We start from the raw sequence: 21,879 nt of genomic DNA on the forward strand, positions 1-21,879 counted from the left end.
GCTATTTGATATTATATATAATTTGATTGTATTATGTACACAGTTGTATATACATCTTTGTACCTCTCTCATTCTCTCTTGTATTATAAATAATAATAATAATAAAAACAACCCACCACAAATTACTGGTGATGGAAGATATGTAGATACTTCAGAGTTTATAGAGTTGGTGTGATTCAAAGTCCCAAATTAAAACCGCTTTCCTGCCATGAATAATGGCAGGTAATTAATTAATACTGGCGTATTTTACAGGAGCATTGTACAGATTTGTTCCTTTGTCCAAAGCATTTATACATGAGTCGCAGTTGCTTACTGGAAATGAAAGGAGTAGCGGACAAGATGGCAATGTGGTGCACATACATTGGTGCAAGCAATCTGGCACTCCTGTTGGTGAGTTTGCACTACACAGACCTCCCCACTGCCTTACTTCAATATAACTTAACTATAGCTTAAATAGTGCTATTCTATAGAAAACTAGCTGTTCCCAGCCACGTGTTGCTGTGGCTCAGTCTGCTAAATGGGAAAGTAACTCCCCCACCCACAAGCATTGTGGAATGTCCCCCCACCCCGTCCCAACCCATTCATCCTCCCCAAACCCATGGGCCCCAAATCCATCAGCGTCCCTGTTCCCCACCCCAGCCGCATGACATCACGACACCCCTCTCTTTGATCCCCCCACCACGTGACATTATAATTCTCCCGCGTGATAGCATTTGCCACCCCGACCCCTCTTTCTCCCCCCTTGCATACCCCATGCGCATCTTGGGAAGGGCCGGACCAGCAGGTCCTGGCGGACGAAGCGACAGGATCTGGCCCAAGCCCTCCCAGCCTGCCGGACATCCACTCCCTGCAGCCTCTGCGCGCTCTCACATTTATATTCAGTAGGTTGCCATGTTTTTTTGTGATGTCACAGGTAGTCTTTAGCCAATGGCAGCAGCCGAGGCCTGAGATTATGATGCAGCATCCTCAGCTGTGTTGCTTTAACATCCAGCAGATGGTGCTGGTTTTCTAAAAAAGCATGTTTTTACCAGTCACAGGTGTGACATCTATATAACCCAGGTATATAAAAACACTCGTGTATGCGAATGCAACGTTGTGTCAAATTTTCAAATCTATCGGTCAAGTACTTTCGTAGAGCATAGATTAGTAACAAACGGACAGTTACAATTTATTTATATAGAAGAGATGCCAGAACTTACCATTAACAACTGCCTCATTCTCTTAAAACCTCCAAGGAAAGAGGAGGTGCCAGACCCAAATCGTTCAGGTGTGTGTGTGTGTGTGTGTGTGTTTGTATGTGTGGTATTTGTCATTGTTTATTGACTTGTGTAGGTTTGTATATTAAGGGACATATGGTAAAATGTGTAGAGAAACATTTGTGGGATATCAGGTAAAGTGAGAGCAGTGGGTGGGCTGTGAGAGGAAGATGGAACCTTGGGGTGTGCTGCGTGCTGATTGGCTGAGGGTGGAGTGTGCCAGGACAGGTGTGTGTGTGTGACAGTTAAATGCAGTTGGGCTTTGGAGGGGGAGGGAGGAGGGAGACTCCAAGAAATCCAGTTCCTCAAGACATGTTTGTGGCTTAGACAAGCTGATTTGTCTCAGGAGGGCAGTTTGGTCCCAGGGACTCCAGTTGCCAATCCCGATCTCCACAGAAGAAGGGCCTTGACAGTCTCATCTTTGGGAAGGAGCGAGGAATCTGCCCTACTGAGGTCTTCCTAAATTTGGCGGTTGTGGTCCCAGCCGGTGTCAACAGATACAATATCAGTTCCTTGTTATTAAGGTCTCGATCCAAACACAAATTCAAAAGAGCCAGACAAGATCTCAGAAAATACTTTGGTCCAGGACCCTTTGTTTGGCGCAGTCCTGCCAGATATGCATGTGGGTCTCAGGATCCTGGCATAGTGGGGAGGCACCCCTATGTGTACAAATAAATTCATTGTGATGTCAAATAGCAACCATTTGCCATTTGTAGGGAGAGGTCCCTGGTTTGAGCCAAAAGAGATCTCTGTGGGGACCTTGGAGTAGAGCTTTCTCCCATCTTATTCTTGTATCTGAACCTACCTGGGAAGTCTCTTGTCACCATAGGCATAGCCAGGGGGGTAGGGGGGAAGCTGCCCCCCATCAATAAAAATCAACAGCAAACTGAGGCTCTGCCCCGCCAACGAAAGGCCTGCCCCCTAACCAAAATCCTGGCTACGCCCATGGTTGTCGCTCTTCATGGATGGAGTTAACTTGGCAAGATCTCCCTCTCCCCTGTCTCAAGGTCTTTGATGATGACTCCGTCTGGGTGGAAGGGAAAGAAGAGAACAGCCACTTAAGGGATGGGAAACCCTGGAAGCCAAGCTCAAACTGCCCCTGTTCTGTTGGCTACCAAAATATACTTCTTTCAAGCCTGATATCAGTGGGGGCGGTCTCTCTAGCCCCCAGGGTCCCCTTGGGGGGCATGTTGGCATGTCCTATCCAAGGACTGCGCCCCCACTGCATCCCAGAGCTCGGCTTCAAATGCAAAAGATGGTGGAGGCTGAGGTACCCTTCCTAAGTTCACCTGCCACATGAAGATCATCTTCCCAAGGGGCTCCACTGCGAACCTCTTCAAAGAGTGGAGCTCCAACGTTGGGCCCTGGGCTGGCAACTCTGCAGGTGAAACAAAGGGGAAAGGTCAGAAAGAAAGTATAAAAAAACCCCCCACTTTTACCTTCCTCCAAGTCTCCTCGAAGCAGAGGTCAGTCTCCTCTGGACTCCATTATCATCAGAGTCTTACAGGCCTCACAATCGTCTTCCTCTCAGCAACAGAATAATTGCTCAGCTGAAGGCTTAAAGAATGGATGATTTTTAAAAATGCAAATATATTAGACATCAAAGGCTGGGACAATAGGTCCATGTTTTTCCCCCCACTGCTGTTGCCTCTACCGGTGACAACCACAATGGGTTTTGGGTTCCAGTAATTTTTTATTTCTTTCCCATACAGTAAACAGAGATTAGGAAATATTAGAAGAAGAAAATAACCAATTAAAAATTAAAAAATACAAAGAACTAAAGCAGGCATGTGTGAACTGGCTACAATATTACCAGTTAAACCAAAATTTTAAATCAGACAAAAAAAATTAATGGATTTGACACAAAGATATCAGATTTAGAAAAGGAACTATTATTAAATAACAAAAAAGTTATTATCGAAAACATACAGATTGTTATTGTTTGGAACCTTCAGGACAAGGAGGTGAAGGAAGTGGTGGTGAAGTGGGCACACGATTTTGGCTTTCCAATTAAGATGGAAAAATGGTGGAAATTATGGCAAAAAGACTTAAAATTCAACGTGTGCTATCTGATAAAAAAACAAACTTTATGAAAATGATTTACAGGTGGTACCTGACCCCATCCAAATTAGCAAAACTAAATAAAAATAACAGCAATATGTGTTGGAGATGTAAACAAATTGAAAGAACCTTATTCCACATGTGGTGGACATGTCCTCAAAAAAAAAAAAAATGGGACATGATCTAAAATGACGAACTATAAAAATGCTAAGATACACATTTTTAAAGAAACCTGAAGCTTTCCTATTAGGCATTCTAATGATAAGCATCCCAAATGAAAATAAAAGAGTGTTTCTTTATGCGACAACAGCAACTTGAATGCTAATAGCAAAATACTGGAAAAGTGAGTTAATACCAACAAAAGATGAGTGGCAATTAAAGTTGTGCGAGTAGCTCAAACTAGCCAAAAATAACAGAACTAATAAGAGATCTCCTGCCAACCTAACAGTTCGAAAGCATGAAAAAGTGCAAGAAGATAGGTACCACTCCGGTGGGAAGGTAAACGGCGTTTCCATGCGCTGCTCTGGTTCTCCAGAAGAGGCTTTGTCATGCTGGCCACATGACCTGGAAGCTGTACGCCGGCTCCCTCGGCCCATAAAGCTAGATGAGCGCCACAACCTCAGAGTCGTCCACGACAGGAACTAATGGTCAGGGGTCCCTTTACCTTTACCTTAATAAGAGATCACTAAGGCAACAAGGTAAAAAAGGAATGGGATTGCTTCAAAAACTACCTGACAAAATATGGTTTCAAAAATAATACTTGGTTGTGCTTAAACTCACAGATATAATGGAAAAACTGATTTTAATAGATGAATACAGAATATTTGTCACTTAAGAGGAGTGTTGAAGCCACAAAGAGATAGAGGGAACTAATATAGCAGGGATTAAAATTAGTTTTCTGGAACAGAAAGAAAATACCTGTAAAGAAATAAAAGAAGGATTACAAATGTATTTCTTTCTGAGAGCCTGGTGTATAGAATATTTAAATTACTGTTTTTATCCTTTGAACAATTTTGTGTACTTGATTAATTCTTTTTATCATTTTTCTTTCTCTTTTTTCTTTTTTATATTTTTACCTTTTTGTATTTTTTTCTATTTCTTTTTGAATATTTGGATGTAATGCTTTCTCTGTAACTTTTAAAAATGCAATAAAAAAATTTTAAAAGAAAAATTGCTCACCTGGATCCCCAGTCGTGCCTGTTTCCACCTCCCGGCGACCCACAAGGATCTTCCTTGGAGGCCATGGGGTGTGTTGTAAGCCAAAAAAATGGCTTATCTTCTGAGTTAGGCCAATAAAACTCAGAGACAAGAGGAGTTAGGAGTCCACCTCGTTCCTCTTGCAGCAGCTCTCACAGCCTCTTGAAGCTAGGAGACAATGGGGAGAAGTTGAAAAATTGGAGCCCTGGGTTCAAGACATCCCTCCGCCACCACGCTCACAAGTTGACCTTGGACCAGCCCCTCCCTCTTCCCAGCCCACCTCAGGGAAGTCCAGATGAGGCAGAGGAGGGCCGCTGAGGGCCAGGGCTTCATAAACTTTCACTGCCAACTCTTTCACTCCTCACTACCAACTGCTGATCAGTTGCAGTTGGTGCCTTTGAAGCCAGCAGTGAGTGATGTCACATAGGCTGGGCGGGGCGAGTCATGGTTGCCTTGACAATAGCCTCCCCACTAAAGCTGGACCACTCTGGCTCCTCCTTCAGAATGGGGAGGCAAGCGCTTACAAGTGCCCCTATTTCCCAGGGACAGTCTTGGATTTAGAGAAGCCGTCCCAGTTTCTGATTTGATCCCAGAATGTCCTGTTTGTGCTTAGGACATCCCTATTTTCAGGGAAATTTGGAGGGTATGCAAGAGGCACAGGAGGCAGATTGTCTGGATGACAAGTGCCTCAGAGGAAAATGAGATTGGGGTTGGCAGATGGGACAGTTGGTGCCGCCTATGCCATCTTTTTTATGCCCACTACCAAACCGCTTTTAACTTCTCCCAAATTTTGTGTGTGCGTGTGCAACCATCCAACTCCCGACTTCCTGGGGGACCCAACTAGGCTCCCGCCTGCCTGCTAGTGGCTATTGCGGTGTTATAGAAAAAAACAAACTGCTCCTTTTCCCTTATGGGGTATCCAAGAGCCCATATAGAGTCCTTAAGTGGGTTCCCTATCAGTAGGAGAAAATAACAGAGGCCAACCAGAGACTATTGAGAAGCAAAGCGGCTGGTAAGCATTATCTTTATTAAACTGTTGCAACAGGGTCCTCACTCACCACATGCAGGAGGGAGGAGGAACCCCGAACAATGGTGTGTAAGCCCTTATCATGGGCGTACCCACTAAGACTTTTGAAATAGCCCACCCTGTAGCTTAAGACTACCCAAAAAAACATCATAGATACATCACATAAGGAGGCGGTCTACAGCAGAAATCCTGTCTGCCAGGATACCTGACAACGGTCACTGACTGCTTTTCCTGGGAAGCCTGGTCATTCTTTTGTGATGGTAAATACTTTAATTCCTGAATCCAGCTCACCCTATTCATACACAAATACACCCTTAAGACAGAGGTCAATTTGGTAGAGTCAAAATGGTTTGGGAGAGTCAAAATGACTTCAGGATTGCTCTCCTGTGCTATTCAAGACAAGTGGTTTATATACTTATGTATGTGTTTGCCTTGTACATTTATGAGAAGGGCACAAGGGACCATAGGTATGCCTTTGCTCACAGGACTGGTGCAAACTCCAAGGGGGCCCTGAGTGCCTGGGAACCCACAAACCCCAGGCACTGGGGGGGGGGTTGGAAGCGGCGTCCTAGGCCTCAGAGGACCTCTGACACCACTTCCATTCCTTGCTAGGAACCAGAAGCGACATTGGAAGCCCCATCGGTCCTAGGATGCCACTTTCAAGGCCCTGCCAGGCCTCAGATGGGACGGACCTCCGGTTTCTCATGAGGTCCCAGAGTTTCTGCCTGAGACCTTGCAGGACCTTGGAAGTATCAGGGCCTTGAAAGCTCTGGGAGAGGGACATAATGTGATGTTATGATGTCCCAGTGCACGTGACATCATGATACGGCCTTGCTAGGCACCCGTATCTGGGGTCCAAGTCAGAGCCCCCAACTCTCAGTGGCCACTCAGGTGCCCATTATGATAAAACCCACAAACAGGACCTGAACTAACAACAACAACAACAACAACCGCATCTCCCACTTTCACCACGAAGCTCAAAGTGGCACACATGGTTCTCCTCTTCCCTATTTTATCCTCACAACAATCCTCTGAAGCAGGTTAGGAGGAGAGGCAGCGATATTTGCATGTGATATTAGGGGTTGTTGCTTTTTTAAAGATAACACACATGAACAGAAGAGGGAGCCAGAGAAGCATATTTCAAAGGCACACAAAACCTGCCCGGGCCCTTTTCCTCTCGTACGACCAAACGTGAAAGCGCTTTCGCCCGATGCCGCCAGAATCCATCATGGCTGCTCAGCCACGCTTCTCTGGGCGCTTCTCTACCGCCAAAGGGGACTGTCTCCTGGTCCATGAAAGTAGATGATACTTCCGGATCCCAAAATACACCATACACATACTGTACTGTATTTTAACTGTTTTTCAAACGTATTTATATTGCTAATTTTAAACTTCTGTACGCTCAAAGAAGACCCACTGAAATCAATGAACCTCAGCTAGCTATGCCTATTCACTAGCTGAATATAAGTCCATGACGACGGGATGGACCTAAGTTTGGTTCATTTGAACTCACTACCGCCGTGGACCTATTCAGAGCAAAACCTGGTTGGATACGTACAACCCATTCACAAGCACACGTGTGTGCAACATGGGAATAAATGTCCAGTTACGAACTGTAAATTCAAATAAGGAGAGAGAGAGAGAGAGAGAGAGAGAGAGAGAGAGAGAGAGAGAGAGAGAGAGAGAGAGATGTTGTCGAATGACCACCGGAAGTGATCGATGTCGGCTCACCAACCTCCACCCCTCTTCCTCCACGCGTGTCGCTCCTGCTCCCCGCGGGGCGTGCCAGCAGTCAAGATGGCGGAAACTGCAGCAGCAGCACCGGCCGCGGCGACATCCGTGGAAGTGCGGCTCCCGGTTCCCCGCCCTCGCCTGGCTCAGAGCTTCTCCCGCGGGGCGGGCGAGTGGGACAAGGACCTGGTGGCCCCGGGGGACACCATCACCACCGACCCAGGATACATGAGGTGAAGGGAAGGCGAAGGGAAGGCGGGCAGACAGGCTCCTCCTCATGGAAGAGCCCACGTGGGTAGCTGGTTGCTCCGTAAAACATCTGCCGTGTTTGTGCGCGCTATGGGCCAAGCGCTCCTGCCACTAGCCCGATCTTGGGGCTTAATCGGCGCCCCTGGACCTGAGCAGCCAAGAGTACCCCTGAGCATGTGCAGAACGATGTTCCCAGTGCAATGGGGCGGCATTGCATCTTGCTGGCTTCGGTGCCTGTTTAGATATTAAACCACGTGCTCTCAGAGGCACTATTGGTACAGATTCGTTGGTTGCAAGTCACTTAGGGCTGCCCTTAGTAAATAATAATAATACTACCAGTAAAATAATACATAGGGGGGAAAGAACATGCATGGAGCATGCACTTTCATTTATTTATTTTATTTATTGCACATGATATATCCCCTGCTTGACTGTGGGAAAAGAAGTCTCAAGAAGCCTACAAAAGATAAACCAGGAAATCAGGATCATTGTTGATATACTCCTCCTCCATTAATTTTGTCTGAACCCCCTTTTTAAAGTCATTGAAGCCAGCGGGGGGGGGGGGGCTCAGCTTGTGACATTGAATTTCAGACATCATTTGCATTGGTGAAAGAAGTGCATCTCTATGACAATCACAGGAAACTACCCTAAACTTAGCCAGAGCAATGGTCCATCTCCTTCAATATCATCTACACTGACTGCAGGGTTTCAGGCGGGGGGGGGGTCTCTTCTCAATCCTACCTGGAGATGCCATCAGAGATTGAACTTGATACCTTCTGCATGCAAAGCATGTGCTCTATTCACTGAGCTGCAGCAATCCCCCGGAATCTAGTTCAGTTCATTGGATGCCCTAAATCAGGCGTACCCAAACTAAGGCCCGGGGGCCAGATGCGGCCCAATCGCCTTCTGAATGCGGCCCGCGGATGGTCCGGGAATCAGCATGTTTTTACATGAGTAGAATGTGTCCTTCTATTTAAAATGCATCTCTGGGTTATTTGTGGGGTATAGGAATTCGTTCATATTTTTTTTTCAAGATATAGTCCGGCCCCCCACAAGGTCCGAGGGACAGTGGACCGGCCCCCTGCTGAAAAAGTTTGCTGACCCCTGCCCTAAATTATAGAATTCTGAGAGTTGAAGGCAGCAATGCCACCATGGGGACTACTAGCTTCCTTCACACCATATGCTATTCCAGGGGTCCCCAAACTTATCTCGCAGAGGGCCGGTGCCTCCAGTGCTGATCTTGCTGTGGGCCGGAGCGCGCAGGAGTGCGCGCCCATACGCATGCGCACATGCGATTTCCAGCACACTTCCGGGTCGCCAGAACACTGGAAATAGTCTGTGCGCATGCACTTCCTCCGGTCTGGAAGCACGCCGGAAATGACGCTTGCGCATGCACACAAGCTATTTCTGACGCTCTGGGGACCTGGAAGTGGGCAGCTGCAGCGTACTGTTAAGAGCGCATGGCGGCAGCGGGCAGGGGGGTCGCCGGGGGCTATATAAAAGAGCCTCGCAGGCCGCATCCGGCCCCTGGGCCTTAGTTTGGGGAAGCCTGTGCTATTCTATACATGTCTTCAAACACTCGCTTGGTAGTTGCCATAGGTGAGACAACCTTATGGACAAATGAGTGACCAGGGCAGGGCAGGAGAGAGAACCCTTCATTCCCCTATTTCTCTAAACTAGAAAGCCTAAAAATTTTTAGTTGCATTCTATATATCGAAGCAGAATAAGGACAGTATAATGCACAGATGAGCAATGATCGTGTTCTGATGTTTTTTAAAATAATCTACAGAGTTGTGTGCCAGACCATTTATTTTTCCTATTCTCTGGTAGAGGCCACGGGACATACCTGGGAGACGAGAAACTCGTTGCCTCTGTGGCTGGTGTTGTGGACAGGGTGAACAAGCTGGTCTGTGTGAAAGCTTTGAAAACAAGGTGAGAGGTTCCAGAAGGGTAGCTGTCTTACACCTCATTTGCACGATGCATTTAAAGCAGTATTGCACCCCTTCAAGGCTTCCCCCAAAGAGTCCTGGGAACAGCAGTTTGTTCAGGGTGCCAAGAGTTGTTAGGGGACCCCTCTATTCCCCTCAGGGAGCTGCGAATCCTAGAGTGGTTTAACACTGGGAATTGTAGCTTAATTTTATTTATTTATTAAATTTGTATACCACCCTTCATCTGTAGCTCTCAGGATGGTTCAAAACATAAAAATACAAGATGAAGAAAACTTGTTGGCTAGTTTGTCTGTCATGCGGATGACGCAGTGAATAGTTGGCTCTTTTGGATGCCCTCCTTGCCAGAAGAATATGTATTTCTTCTCTCAGAGGCAGCCATTCAAAGTGAGTCTAGTTTCCTGTAGAGTGGCAATTTCAGCGTTGAGTGTTTTCAGCTCACAGTCATTGATGTCCGTCTTCATTGACCTGCAACAGGTCGGTGGACAAGACAGGGCACATGATCCTGGCGTTTTGGCTTGCCAGGCACAAGTGGAGATTTAGGATCAGAGTTTTCCTTTCCTTTCCTTTCCTACCTTCCCAAGTTGATGAGCCCCATCTGCCCCTCACATCCCTTTACAGCATGTGCAGGAACTTCCTTCTTGACTGTTGGACCCACAATTGGCCTACTCAATCCGCTGGAGCCTGTCTTCACATGCAGGGGGAGCCTGTAATTCACCAAGGGTTTGAAATTCATTGGCTACCCCTCTCCTGGTTTAGCTGGCCAGTTGAAGCTGCTCCTGGTGTGTGGCCGCTGTCTCATGCTGACAGCTTCTTGAGCTGAGGTCAGGGTGGCGAACCACCCATAAGGAGCAAGAACAAAAACACATGCAATGTGGGTGGAGCATTACGTTTTGTGGTGTTGATGTGGGCTTATGCAGCAACTGGTGACTCTTTTAAAAAACAATACACATTTACTCTCCCTCCCAGTGAATATTTGGTTTCAGGGGCTTTCCTTGATTCTAAAAATGATATCGTTTGCTCCCCCAACTTGCACCATCAATCCTGACCACTAGTCTTGCTGCCTTTAGGTGGACTCTTGAGAATAACAGTTGGGGGCAGGGGAAGTGTGCAGGTTCCCAAGCCTTTCAGTCAAGAGAATGCAGGTTACCAAAGAACCATCCTTTTGACAGTCATCTCTGTTTTATTTTCCTTGCAGATACAATGGCGAAGTTGGTGATATTGTGGTTGGACGAATCACAGAGGTACTGAGGTGATCATATATTTATTTTTTAAGCTGAAGGTGGAGAACGTGCACCTCTCTGGATTTTGCTGGACTTCAACTCTGGTCCGTTGGCATGCTGGCTGCAGGGACTGGTGGAAGCTGGAGTCGAACAGCATCTTAGGGGCAGACCACACAGCTTCCCTACTCCAGATTTGAAACATACACAAAGATACCAACTTTTGTATTTTAAAAGTATTTAATGAGAGAGAACACATTGAGATGAAAATGCTCAAATGGTCATCAAGGTGGCTTATGGTTTGTCATGGGGAATCTCATGTGGCCCTCTAGGTCTCTCTGTCAGGCCCTCGGGGCTCTCACCAGGCTGCACACTCTACCAAGTCTTCCTCAAGTGCTCTTGCCTAGCTGGATCATGTCCTTGAATTGTGACTACATCTCTCCCTTGGTTGGACAGAGAAAGCTTTCTGTGTGGGCTTTTGCCTCTGGCCCCACCCTCCACTGGCGTGCGGCCCCCAAGAATCTCTTCCTGAGATAGCGCAGCCCTTGAGCTGAAAAAGGTGCCCCTCCTCTGTAATAACATAACATGGTAATAACATGCCTGCACACAATCCAGGCACTCTTGGTTCTTGGGTCAGTGGATATAGGGCCGGGCTGATCTTCCTCTCACCATGCTCCATTGAAGAGAAACCTCTTGACTTTAACAAGTACTTAAGAAAATGTTTTTTCCTTTTCAGGTTCAGCAGAAACGGTGGAAAGTCGAGACCAATTCCAGGCTGGATTCTGTCTTGCTCCTTTCATCCATGAATCTTCCAGGAGGGGAGCTGGTGAGTGCCCTCACAAAGCTGCATCAGTTAGGAAACCTTGGAAAGACACCCTAGCAGTCTTATTGGGCCCTCACATAAGCAAGGGCTCCATTGCTAACTCCTGAGCACACAGAGAATAATACTCCTAGTAATGATTAGTGTGTATGTTGTGATTTTGCTGCCTGTTTGATATCAAGCATATGCTCAGAGGCACTCATTTCATTTAGGGGAAATGACTTTTGGCTCAGAGGTAGAGCACATGCTTTTCATGCAGAAGGTTCCCAGGTTCAATTCCCAGTGGCATCTCCACATAGGGCTGGGAGATACTCCCTGTGTGAATCCCTGCAGAGCCACTGCCAGTCAGTGTCTGATTTTGCTATAAGGCAGCTCCCTATATTCATATTTAAATCAGAATCATGACGACTAGAATTTTTATTTGTACGAGGAATGGTCATAGCTCAGTGGTACAGCGCCTGCTTTGCATGCCGAAGATCCCAGGTTCACAGCATCCCCACATAAGGATGGGAGGGATCCCCCCTACCTCAAACCCCTAGAGAGCCACTGCCAGTCAGTGTAGGCAATACTGAGAGAGATGGACCTCTGATACCAAGTTCAACTGACTATTTAAATGAATGATAGCCCTGCTAATTTTGCTTCTTTTAATGGGTGCACCTGGATGTTTTTCAGAGGCGGCGATCGGCAGAGGATGAACTGGCAATGCGAGATTACCTGCAGGAAGGGGACCTTATCAGTGTATCCATACTCTAGTACTTGGCCAGGGGGAAGCCAAGGGCAGTGAAAAATCTGATAACCGCCCTCTGTTCTTGGACACCTCTGGACCATTGGCCATACTGGCTGCGGTTGATGGGAGTTGGGGAAATCCAACACTATCTGCCATAGGTTCTCTTTCCCTAAGCTAAGAAGAGGCATTCCCTCCTCCCTCCTCCCCATCAGCAAATGCCTGTACAAAATAGGCTGATTTCCTTAAGCGATCCTGACAGGCAGAAGTCCAAGCGGTGTTCTCTGATGGGGCTGTATCGCTGCACACACGGAGCCTGAAATACGGAAAGGTGGGTCAGCTTTACTTGCGTGCTGCTCTCAGTGTGGTGAAGTCACTTTGCCTGTCATTGTGCCACAGAGAAATCTGGACATATCCCAGAACATGTGCCAGGCTTTAAAAGAGGATTAAACAAAGCAATGGTGGAGAGGACTATCAAGGGCTGATAGCCATGATGGCTATGCTCTGCCTCCACAGTCAGGCGCAGTAATTCTTCTGAGTGCCAGTTGCTGGAAACCACAGGAGAGGAGAGTTGCTTTTGTGCTCGAATCCTGCTTGTAGGTTTCCCACTGGCATCCGGTTGGCCACTGTGAGAAGAAGATGCTGGACTAAATGGGCCATTGGCTCTTCTTATGCTGTTACATTCTTTAAAAGGCCCAGCTGGGCTGCAGAGATACCGTACAGGCAAATGCATTGTATATGGCACCTGAAATCAGTGGGGTTCTTCGTTCAATGCTTGCTCTTGGGATCAGATGATTGCCCCACTGGTTTTTGCTCCTAGGACAGGGCATGTCCTTGCCAGGTGCTTTTAATTCCCTGCAGAAGGCAGCCTGAGGAGATGAAGAGATCAAGTTCCCCAATTAGAATATTGTGAGAATCTACTCCCCAGTTTTTGGGCTCTGAACTTTGATCTTCCTGGGGCTGTCATTCTGAGACCATAAAGCCCTCCTACCTTTTTTTTTTTTTTTTTTTGGAAATTGCAACACCTGCTCAGCGTAAGTGATTATTACATTTACAGGAAAACTTCCTCTTTTTTTTCTTTCTTTCTGAGTCCTGGGGCTCAGATTTAGGGCTTTATGAGGTTGGGAATTTCTTACAGTCTTTGCTTTCCCCATCTTGGGATAAAAGCGAAAGGAGGGTCCCTGCCAGGGAAGAGGCTGCAATTGAGGATTATCCTGCCCACCCACCCACTTTGGGGGATTAGCATTTACTTAAAAGATGAAAGGAAAAGTGTGATTATGGAATAAAGGGTGAAAGGACAGCAAACTGGATTAAAAAAATGCGGTGAGGTATAACTGCTAAAATGGGCTGACTTAAGCCTTTGCTATTACTCTAGGGATGGATTTTTAAACCTTTTTGGTAGCCATGATCAAGGTACGTTTAACTTTCTCAGTAAGCAATGTAGGGTCCTGTACCTACATATCACCTGCATTCTCTGCTTCTATTAACAGAGTTCTTTCTCTGTTAGGCTCTGTTCCAGAGCTTGTGCTCAAATCAATTGCTTCCTGGGATCTTAAATAGTTAGTATTCCAATAGTACTTTGAAAGCAATCCATGTTTTCTGTAACCCTTAACAACCACTCTGTAAGGTATTTCCTTAATCATTCATTTCCTTCCTTCCTTAACAAACTGTAGTGAAAATTTTAAAAACAATTACCAAACAAATTATATCTATGCTTTAGATTGTATAACCTGTGGATGTGAGCTGAACCTGTAATGTAAAAGATTTTCCAGGTTTGTTTTGATGCCATTTGGATGACTGCATTCAAGGCTTAATGTCTGTACATTTATATCCCACCTTTTTCTCCAAGGAGCTCAAAGTGGCATACATGATTCTCTCCCTCCTCATTTAATCCCCACAGCCCTGTGAGGTAGGTTATAGGCTGCAGGGCCGGCTCTAGGGGTATGCTGGGTGGCGTAGGGCGTGGGGCATGCTTGAGGGCCGGCTCTAGGGGTAGGCTGGGTGGCGTGGGGCATGCTTGAGACGGCCCTGATAGGCTGAGAGGGAAGACTGGGCCAAGGTCACCCAAAGAGTTTCATGGCCCAGTGGGAATTTAAACCCTGGTCTTTCCCAGGCCCTAGTCCTCATTTAATCCTCACAACAACCCTGTGAGGTAGGTAAAGGTGAGAAACAGTGATTGGGCCCAAGAATATAAGATGACCAGTGACCCATGTAACACCCTCTCCTGCGGCTTCCAGTAACTGGTATTCAGAAACATTACTATCTCTGGCCGTGCAGGTGGAGCTAGTAGCCATTGATAGCCCTCTCCTCCATGGATCTGTCCAATCCTTTCCAAAGCCATCCATGTTGGTGGCCATCTCTGCCTCCTGTGGGAGGGAGTTCCATATTTAACCTATGCACTGGGTGAAGAAGGACTTCCTTTTATCTGTCTTGAATCAAGGTGAGCCAGGGAGCTTCATGTGGCCTCCAAGGTCCTAGTGTGACATGCTAACCACTACAACACACTTTGCCCTCTTCCAGCACATTGGAGCTTTTCTCCTGCGTCCTTGGTGCATTAACCACCACCTTCCCATCCTGACTGCTCTATACTGACTTCAGGTCTGCATCTTTGTCTCTCCAGCTTGGCCAAGGTGTGCTCGTCCAGGTGTCCCCTTCCCTCGTGAAGCGGCAGAAGACCCACTTCCATGACTTGACTTGTGGGGCTTCCGTTATCCTTGGCAACAATGGGTTCATCTGGATCTATCCAACGCCCAAACAGAAGAATGAGGAGGCTGGGGGATTCGTCACTAACCTGGAGGTGAGCCAACAGGCCTTGGGAACGCAGCAGAGAAAGGGTCCTCAAAAGCCATTATATAATAATAATAATAATTTATTATTTATACCCCGCCCATCTGGCCGGGTTCCCCTAGCCACTCTGGGCGGCTTCCAACAAAACATTAACATACAGAAATCCATCAAACATTAAAAGCTTCCCTAAACAGGGCTGCCTTAAGATGCCTTCTAAAGGTCTGGTAATTGTTGTTCTCTTTGACCTCTGGTGGGAGGGCATTCCACAGGGTGGGTGCCACTACCGAGAAGGCCCTCTGCCTGGTTCCCTGTAACTTAGCTTCTCGTAACGAGGGAACCGCCAGAAGGCCCTCGGCACTGGACCTCAGTGGCTGGAGTTGAATGAATAAGCTATTTACTAGGTGTTTGCAACTGGCAGCCTGCGGCCAAGTCTTGGCATTCTCCTGTTCTACTTGATTCACCTCTCAAGGTAAGGGATGAGCAGTGAGAACATGAGAAGAGCCTGCTGGGTCAGGCCAATTGCCCATCTAGTCAAGCATCCTGTTCTCACGGTGATTGAGCAGGTGCCTGTGGGAGGCCTGGAAGCAGGTCCCAAGTACAATAGCACTCTCCCTTCCTGTGGTTTCCAGTAAGTGGTATTCAGAAGCATTGCTGCCTCCAACTGTGGAGAACGAGCATAGCTTGTAGCCATTGTGGCTAATACCCATGGATAGCCTTTTCCATTAATTTGTCTTATCCTCTTTTAAAACCGTCCAAGTTGGTGACTTTGGGGTGCAGGTGGCGCTGTGGTCTAAACCACTGAGCTTAGGGTATGCCAATCGAAAGGTCGGTGGTTCGAATCCCTGCGATGGGGTGAGCTCCTGTTGTTTGGTCCCAGCTCCTGCCCACCTAGCAGTTCGAAAGCACATCAAAGTGCAGGTAGATAAATAGGTACTGCTCTGGCGGGAAGGTAAACGCCGTTTCCGTGCACTGTTCTGGCTTCACCAGAAGTGGCTTAGTCATGCTGGCCACATGACCCAGAAAAACTGTCTGTGGATAAACACCGGCTCCCTCGGCCAGTAAAGCGACTTGGGCGCTGCAACTGGACTTAACTTTCAGGGGTCCTTTATCTTTACCTTTTTAAGTTGGTGGCCATCGCCTTCTCCTGTGGGAACGTGTTTGACAGTTTAACTATGCACTGAGTGAAGAAGAACTTTCTTTTATCTGTCCCGAATCTTCCAACATTTAGCTTCATCCACAATATGTCCACAATTTCCATCATTACAGTTTTAGATTGTCGAACTGGGAAGTTCTGTGTGAGATCCTGGGAAGATTGGCTGGAGAGTGTTTGACTTTGAGGGCTGGCTGTGTTAGCCTGTAGCAGCAAAACTAACAGTCTTCTGGTGTCTTATAGACTGCTGTTGTACCTGAACTGACAGTTCACCAGAACTAATGTTCATCACTTGAGGCTGTCTTTTGCTTTCTTTCCTGTTCACGTTAGGTCTAAAGTCTTTCACATCCCACTTGTATGGTTGACATGTAACCCTAAACCATGGTCTGTTATACCACAGGTTAGCATAGTGGTTCCCAAACTTTTTCAGACCCCTGCCACCTTGATTCTATAAACGCCCCCCCCCCCCCGTCACCGACTACCCAGTGAAAAACATTATTCAGAATAGCGGTTTGCATGACCCACTAAAGAAGATATTAACAAAGTTCAAAACAGTAATTAAAACTATTTAATTTAATTATTTCAACAAAATTGGTGAATATGATTCTGTGACACCAGCTTTTCAAAGTCTGATAGATCTGTATGCCTTCAGTGCCTCCCCTGCCTTTTAGTTACCTTCCCACCTCCCACTTTTATGTGTGAACTCTGACTGGCACCTTAACTATGGCTTGTTATTGCCAGCAAACCACAGTCTGCAACCATTCTTTGGGTTGCAAACCTTGGGTTTGTTTTAACTGCTGCTTGGTGTTGCGTATGTGAACTTGGGGTTCTTCCTTCACCACCCTCCCATCGTTGCTCCTGAGACAATGACCGCTGACTTCATGTGGGTTCCTTACTTCCCCCTTTTAGCCAGTGCCCTTGCCTGACCGTGAAGTGATTTCCCGACTCCGGAACTGCGTTGTGGCTCTGGCAGCGCAGAAACAGATGCTCTATGACACCAGCATCCTCTACTGCTACGAGGCATCCCTTTCTCATGAGGTGATGTATCCAATTGCTGCTCTTTGTTCTGGGCTGTGGAAGGGTGGCAGGGGCAGGAGCAGGCTGGCTTGGCTATACATCCACATGTGCACACACTTTGCTGGCTTCCACAGGCCATAATGTTTTCCTGTAATGAAATGAGTTGTCTATTTCTCCCCACCAATGAGTTGGCCCCATGTATATCTATAGGACACCACTTCCCCTTCAGTTATTAATGCAAGCCTTAAAGGTGTGACTTCCGAAACACATGCAGTCTCTCTTCCCCCACCCCCTCTCTTACACAATCTTAGTGTGAGTATAATGTTAGAATGGGGTGTGGCTCTCAGTATCTGGAAGGGATCCTGCACTACTGAATTAGCCGTTCATGAACGATGACAGTCTGAAGACAAACACAATCTCTTAACAACGGATGTGAGAATATTTTTTGCCAGTGATGTCAGCCCAGCTTCTACTGAGCAGTTTGCAGGTGTACACCAGTAAGCCATCAGACGGGCTATTCGCTTTTATGAAGATTTTGATTGGAGCACATGTTGTCTTACTCATTTATCCTTTTCCTTGAAAGTTCTGGTGGTGAGAAATATCCCCAAACCTACAAGTACTTTTAAAACAATTGCAAAGCTGCTTTGGGGGGGAGAGAGGGAGCGAGTGTTGGAGACATTACAGATCAGTGCTGGTTTCTTCCTGCTCAAACAAAAGCATTCTAAAAAGCTGTAGGGTGGGTTTAGATTGACTGGAAGTGTTCCTGAACCATCTGTGCTGTGTGTTGTGATCTTCTTTGCATGCTAGTTCAACTTTTTTTTCTTTTTTAATTATCAGATCAAGGACCTTCTCAAGCCAGAGGTGATGGAGAAGATTGTGCTGGAGACGCGTCAGAGACTGCTGGAACTGGAGGGGTGATTGGAGAGGGAAAGTGGCGAGGCAGTGGTGGTCCTTTCCTTTCAGGGATCTAGCCTCCCTGATGATTTTTTCTCCCAGTGTGAGATTTCATTACAAATCCCATACCAAATAGAAAAGGGGGGACTGTGGAAACGATGAGAACTTTTGCTTAAGAATCTTGGTATCCTTTGTTATCCTGTGGCCCTCCCAATGAGGCTGGACTACAGTTCACACACACATACCCCTCCAACCACCAGCTGTACTGCCTGCAGGGGCTGATACATTGGGCTCCAGCAGGATAGGAGGCCAACAGCTTCTCAATGACTACTGCTTCCTCAGCCCATGACCTAGCCGAAATGCAGCATCACATTCCTCTACACATGTAGCCAGCATCGTAAAAAGCACCTGTGATACTATGGGTGCTTCAAGCTATGTGTGTGTGTGCAGGGGGGGTGGGGTGGATTCTTTCTTTTTACTGGAGATATTTCAATAAACTTTAGTTGTTTTAAAAAAATGAGTGCATGTGTATTTGAGAGAGTCTTCACATCGAAGGTACCGTACTTCTTTAAGCAGTGCAGAGTTAAACTATGGAACTTGCTCACATAGGAGCCGTCAACTTCAATGACTTTGAAAGAGAATTGAACAAATTAACGGAGAATGAGGCTACTGATGACTACTAATGTGTCTGGCCAAACAAACCATAGCTAAGGATGGGTGCCAGGTTCACCCATAATGCCAAGCCACAATTAAAGCAAGGTAAGGTTTGTGAGCCAGCAACAAATTGTGGTTTGTTGACAGTAAGCAAACCATAGTTTAGGTAGGATGCAGGTGATCAAACAAACCATGGTTTAAGAAACCATTAAAAATAATTCTATACCGCCCTTCATCTGAGGATCACCAGGTGCTTTACAATATAAAAAGACAAAAATGCATAGCATAGTAACAAAACAATTACTCCCCACACTCCTAGTGGTTAATGACTCGTTTTTATATGCCATGCAACAACAAAGCTTTGTAAGGGAGCTTACAAGAACAGTAAAAATAACACAAGACTAAACATTACTTTCTTGGGCTCCTTGATCACTGCAGATGGTGACAGCAGTCACGAAATTAAAAGACGCCTGCTTCTTGGGAGAAAAGCAATGACAAACCTAGACAGCATCTTAAAAAGCAGAGACATCACTTTGCCGACAAAGGTCCGTATAGTTAAAGCTATGGTTTTCCCAGTAGTGATGTATGGAAGTGAGAGCTGGACCATAAAGAAGGCTGATCGTCGAAGAATTGATGCTTTTGAATTATGGTGCTGGAGGAGACTCTTGAGAGTCCCATGGACTGCAAGAAGATCAAACCTATCCATTCTGAAGGAAATCAGCCCTGAGTGCTCCCTGGAAGGACAGATCGTGAAGCTGAGGCTCCAATACTTTGGCCACCTCATGAGAAGAGAAGAATCCTTGGAAAAGACCCTGATGTTGGGAAAGATGGAGGGCACTAGGAGAAGGGGACGACAGAGGACGAGATGGTTGGACAGTGTTCTCGAAGCTACGAACATGAGTTTGACCAAACTGCGGGAGGCAGTGCAAGACAGGAGTGCCTGGCATGCTATGGTCCATGGGGTCACGAAGAGTCGGACACGACTAAACGACTAAACAACAACAAACATTAATCCTACTCAAGAGGAGATCCATTTAAATGAATAGGCAAGTCTAGAGAGCCAGTGTGGTGTATGGGTTAAGAGTGGTAGACTAGTAATCTGGTGAACCGGGTTCACATCTCTGCTCCTCCACATGCAGCTGCTGGGTGACCTTGGGCTAGTCACACTTCTTTGAAGTCTCTCAGCCCCACTCACCTCACAGAGTGTTTGTTGTGGGGGAGGAAGGGAAAGGAGAGTGGTAGTGGCTTTGAGACTCCTTAAGGTAGTGATAAAGTGGGATATCAAATCCAAACTCTAACTGAAGCCAATTCATTTCAATATATCTATACAGTGGAACCTCGGTTTATGAACACCTCAGTTTACGAATTTTCGGTTTACGAACGCCGCGGACCCATCTGGAACAGATTAATTCACTTACCATTACTTTCAATGGGAAAGTTTGCTTCAGTTTATGAACGCTTCAGTTTATGAACAGACTTCCGGAACCAATTACACCCATGCTTCGGGTTAAGTACGCTTCAGGTTGAGTACTCCGTGGACCCGTCTGGAACGGATTAATCCACTTTCCATTACTTTCAATGGGAAAATTCACTTCAGTTTATGAACGCTTCAGTTTAAGTACTCCGCGGACCGTCTGGAACAGATTAATCCACTTTCCATTACTTTCAATGGGAAAGTTCGCTTCAGTTTATGAACGCTTCAGTTTAAGTACTCCGCGGACCGTCTGGAACAGATTAAACCACTTTCCATTACTTTCAATGGGAAAGTTCGCTTCAGTTTATGAACGCTTCAGTTTATGAACAGACTTCCGGAACCAATTGTGTTCATAAACCGAGGTACCACTGTACTGAGTATAACTTCGATACAACCTAACATAAGCAATACATTTACTTTTAAAATCTGAATTAATTTATTGCATTTATATCCCACCTCCAAGGAGCTCAAGGTGATGTGCATAGTTCTCTCTCTCCCCATTTTATCCTCACAACAGCCCTGTGGTGTAGGGTAGGCTGAGAGTATGTGACTAGCTTACGGTCACCCAGTGGGTTTCATGGTTGAGGGAATTTGAACCCTGGCCTTCCAGGTCCTAATCTGACACTAAGAAGTGAGCCTTTCTGGAGAGAGCATTCCATAGCCAGGGGGGTCATTCTGGAAAAGGCAGTGATCCATTTTACCTTGTTTGACAAGGGCACCTGGAGGATATCAGGGCTCCAGGTACAGGTATATGTGCGAGGAGGTGATTCTAGTTAAAAAATAGTGATGCTTTGCATTCTTTTTGGGAGGCTGAGGCAGCCTCACTAGCAACCAACAGCTCTGGTAGCCCAAATAGTCCTCTGTGTTTTGTTTAAGCTCATTGCACAACTGTTTATCCAGGAAGGATGGAGAGAGGGATATTCTTTGAACTACAGTATCCAATTTCTTCACGAGGGGAGATCCCAGGGTGCTGGCAAGAGCTAAGCGCTAGGTGGCAGACGTCTCCTCGAGAAAATCATGTGAGTGTTCTCCAATACCATGAAACCTATTTCCTTGATGCAGGCACAAACTGTCAAAGCTTCAAGGTCCTTAGATGTTTTCAGTAACCAGAACAGCTAAGGTAGGTTGACCCTTTACTTCTGTATTTATTAAATGTCATGTTGGCACATACAAAGGTTTTATACATGGATTCTAGCAGCAAGGTCAAAGAAGAAGAAAACTCTTCATTTTTCTATAACTTGCACATAAAACTCAACAAAGAAGGGAGGAAAGAATAGCATTAAGAACGGAATAAGAAATAGAGAGTAATACATATATTCAAGCTTCCCCATCTGCTCATCTTGCTTTGCTTGATGGAAAGAGTGAAATCACATAAAAAATAAAATTCATTGCAGGGCAAAATAGATCAAACAATCAAGTAGACTAGGTCTTCCTAGATTTATGCCCTTATATAAAGTAGTTTGAACCCAGTCAGACTGGAGACTGTGGAAAAGATATCTATACTGATGATTTGAAATTGTGATTACAAAAGCAATAATAATAATAATAATAATAATAATAATAATAATAATAATAATTTCAATGGGACCCAAGGGTAGTTAAGGGATGTAGCTCAGTGGTACAGAAGGTCCCAGGTTCAATCCCTGGCATGTCCAGCTGGGACAGAACCGTG

The 21,879-nt window shown here is 46.1% G+C and overlaps 1 protein-coding gene across 1 annotated transcript; it reads left to right on the forward strand.

Moving 5' to 3' along the window:
* Positions 1 to 7,328: 7,328 nt before the first annotated feature.
* On the forward strand, positions 7,329 to 18,596 carry EXOSC2 (exosome component 2). The gene is made up of 9 exons (XM_035113988.3): positions 7,329 to 7,505; positions 9,352 to 9,453; positions 10,666 to 10,711; positions 11,424 to 11,513; positions 12,180 to 12,245; positions 12,494 to 12,562; positions 14,852 to 15,028; positions 17,078 to 17,206; positions 18,023 to 18,596. Exons 1-9 carry the CDS (start codon positions 7,339 to 7,341, stop codon positions 18,101 to 18,103), a joined length of 927 nt encoding a protein of 308 aa, XP_034969879.3. The 5' UTR covers positions 7,329 to 7,338; the 3' UTR covers positions 18,104 to 18,596.
* The last annotated feature ends 3,283 nt before the right edge of the window (positions 18,597 to 21,879 follow it).

Source organism: Zootoca vivipara, chromosome Z2 (assembly GCF_965207765.1).
Source record: "Zootoca vivipara chromosome Z2, rZooViv2.hap1.1, whole genome shotgun sequence".
NCBI lineage: Eukaryota > Metazoa > Chordata > Lepidosauria > Squamata > Lacertidae > Zootoca > Zootoca vivipara.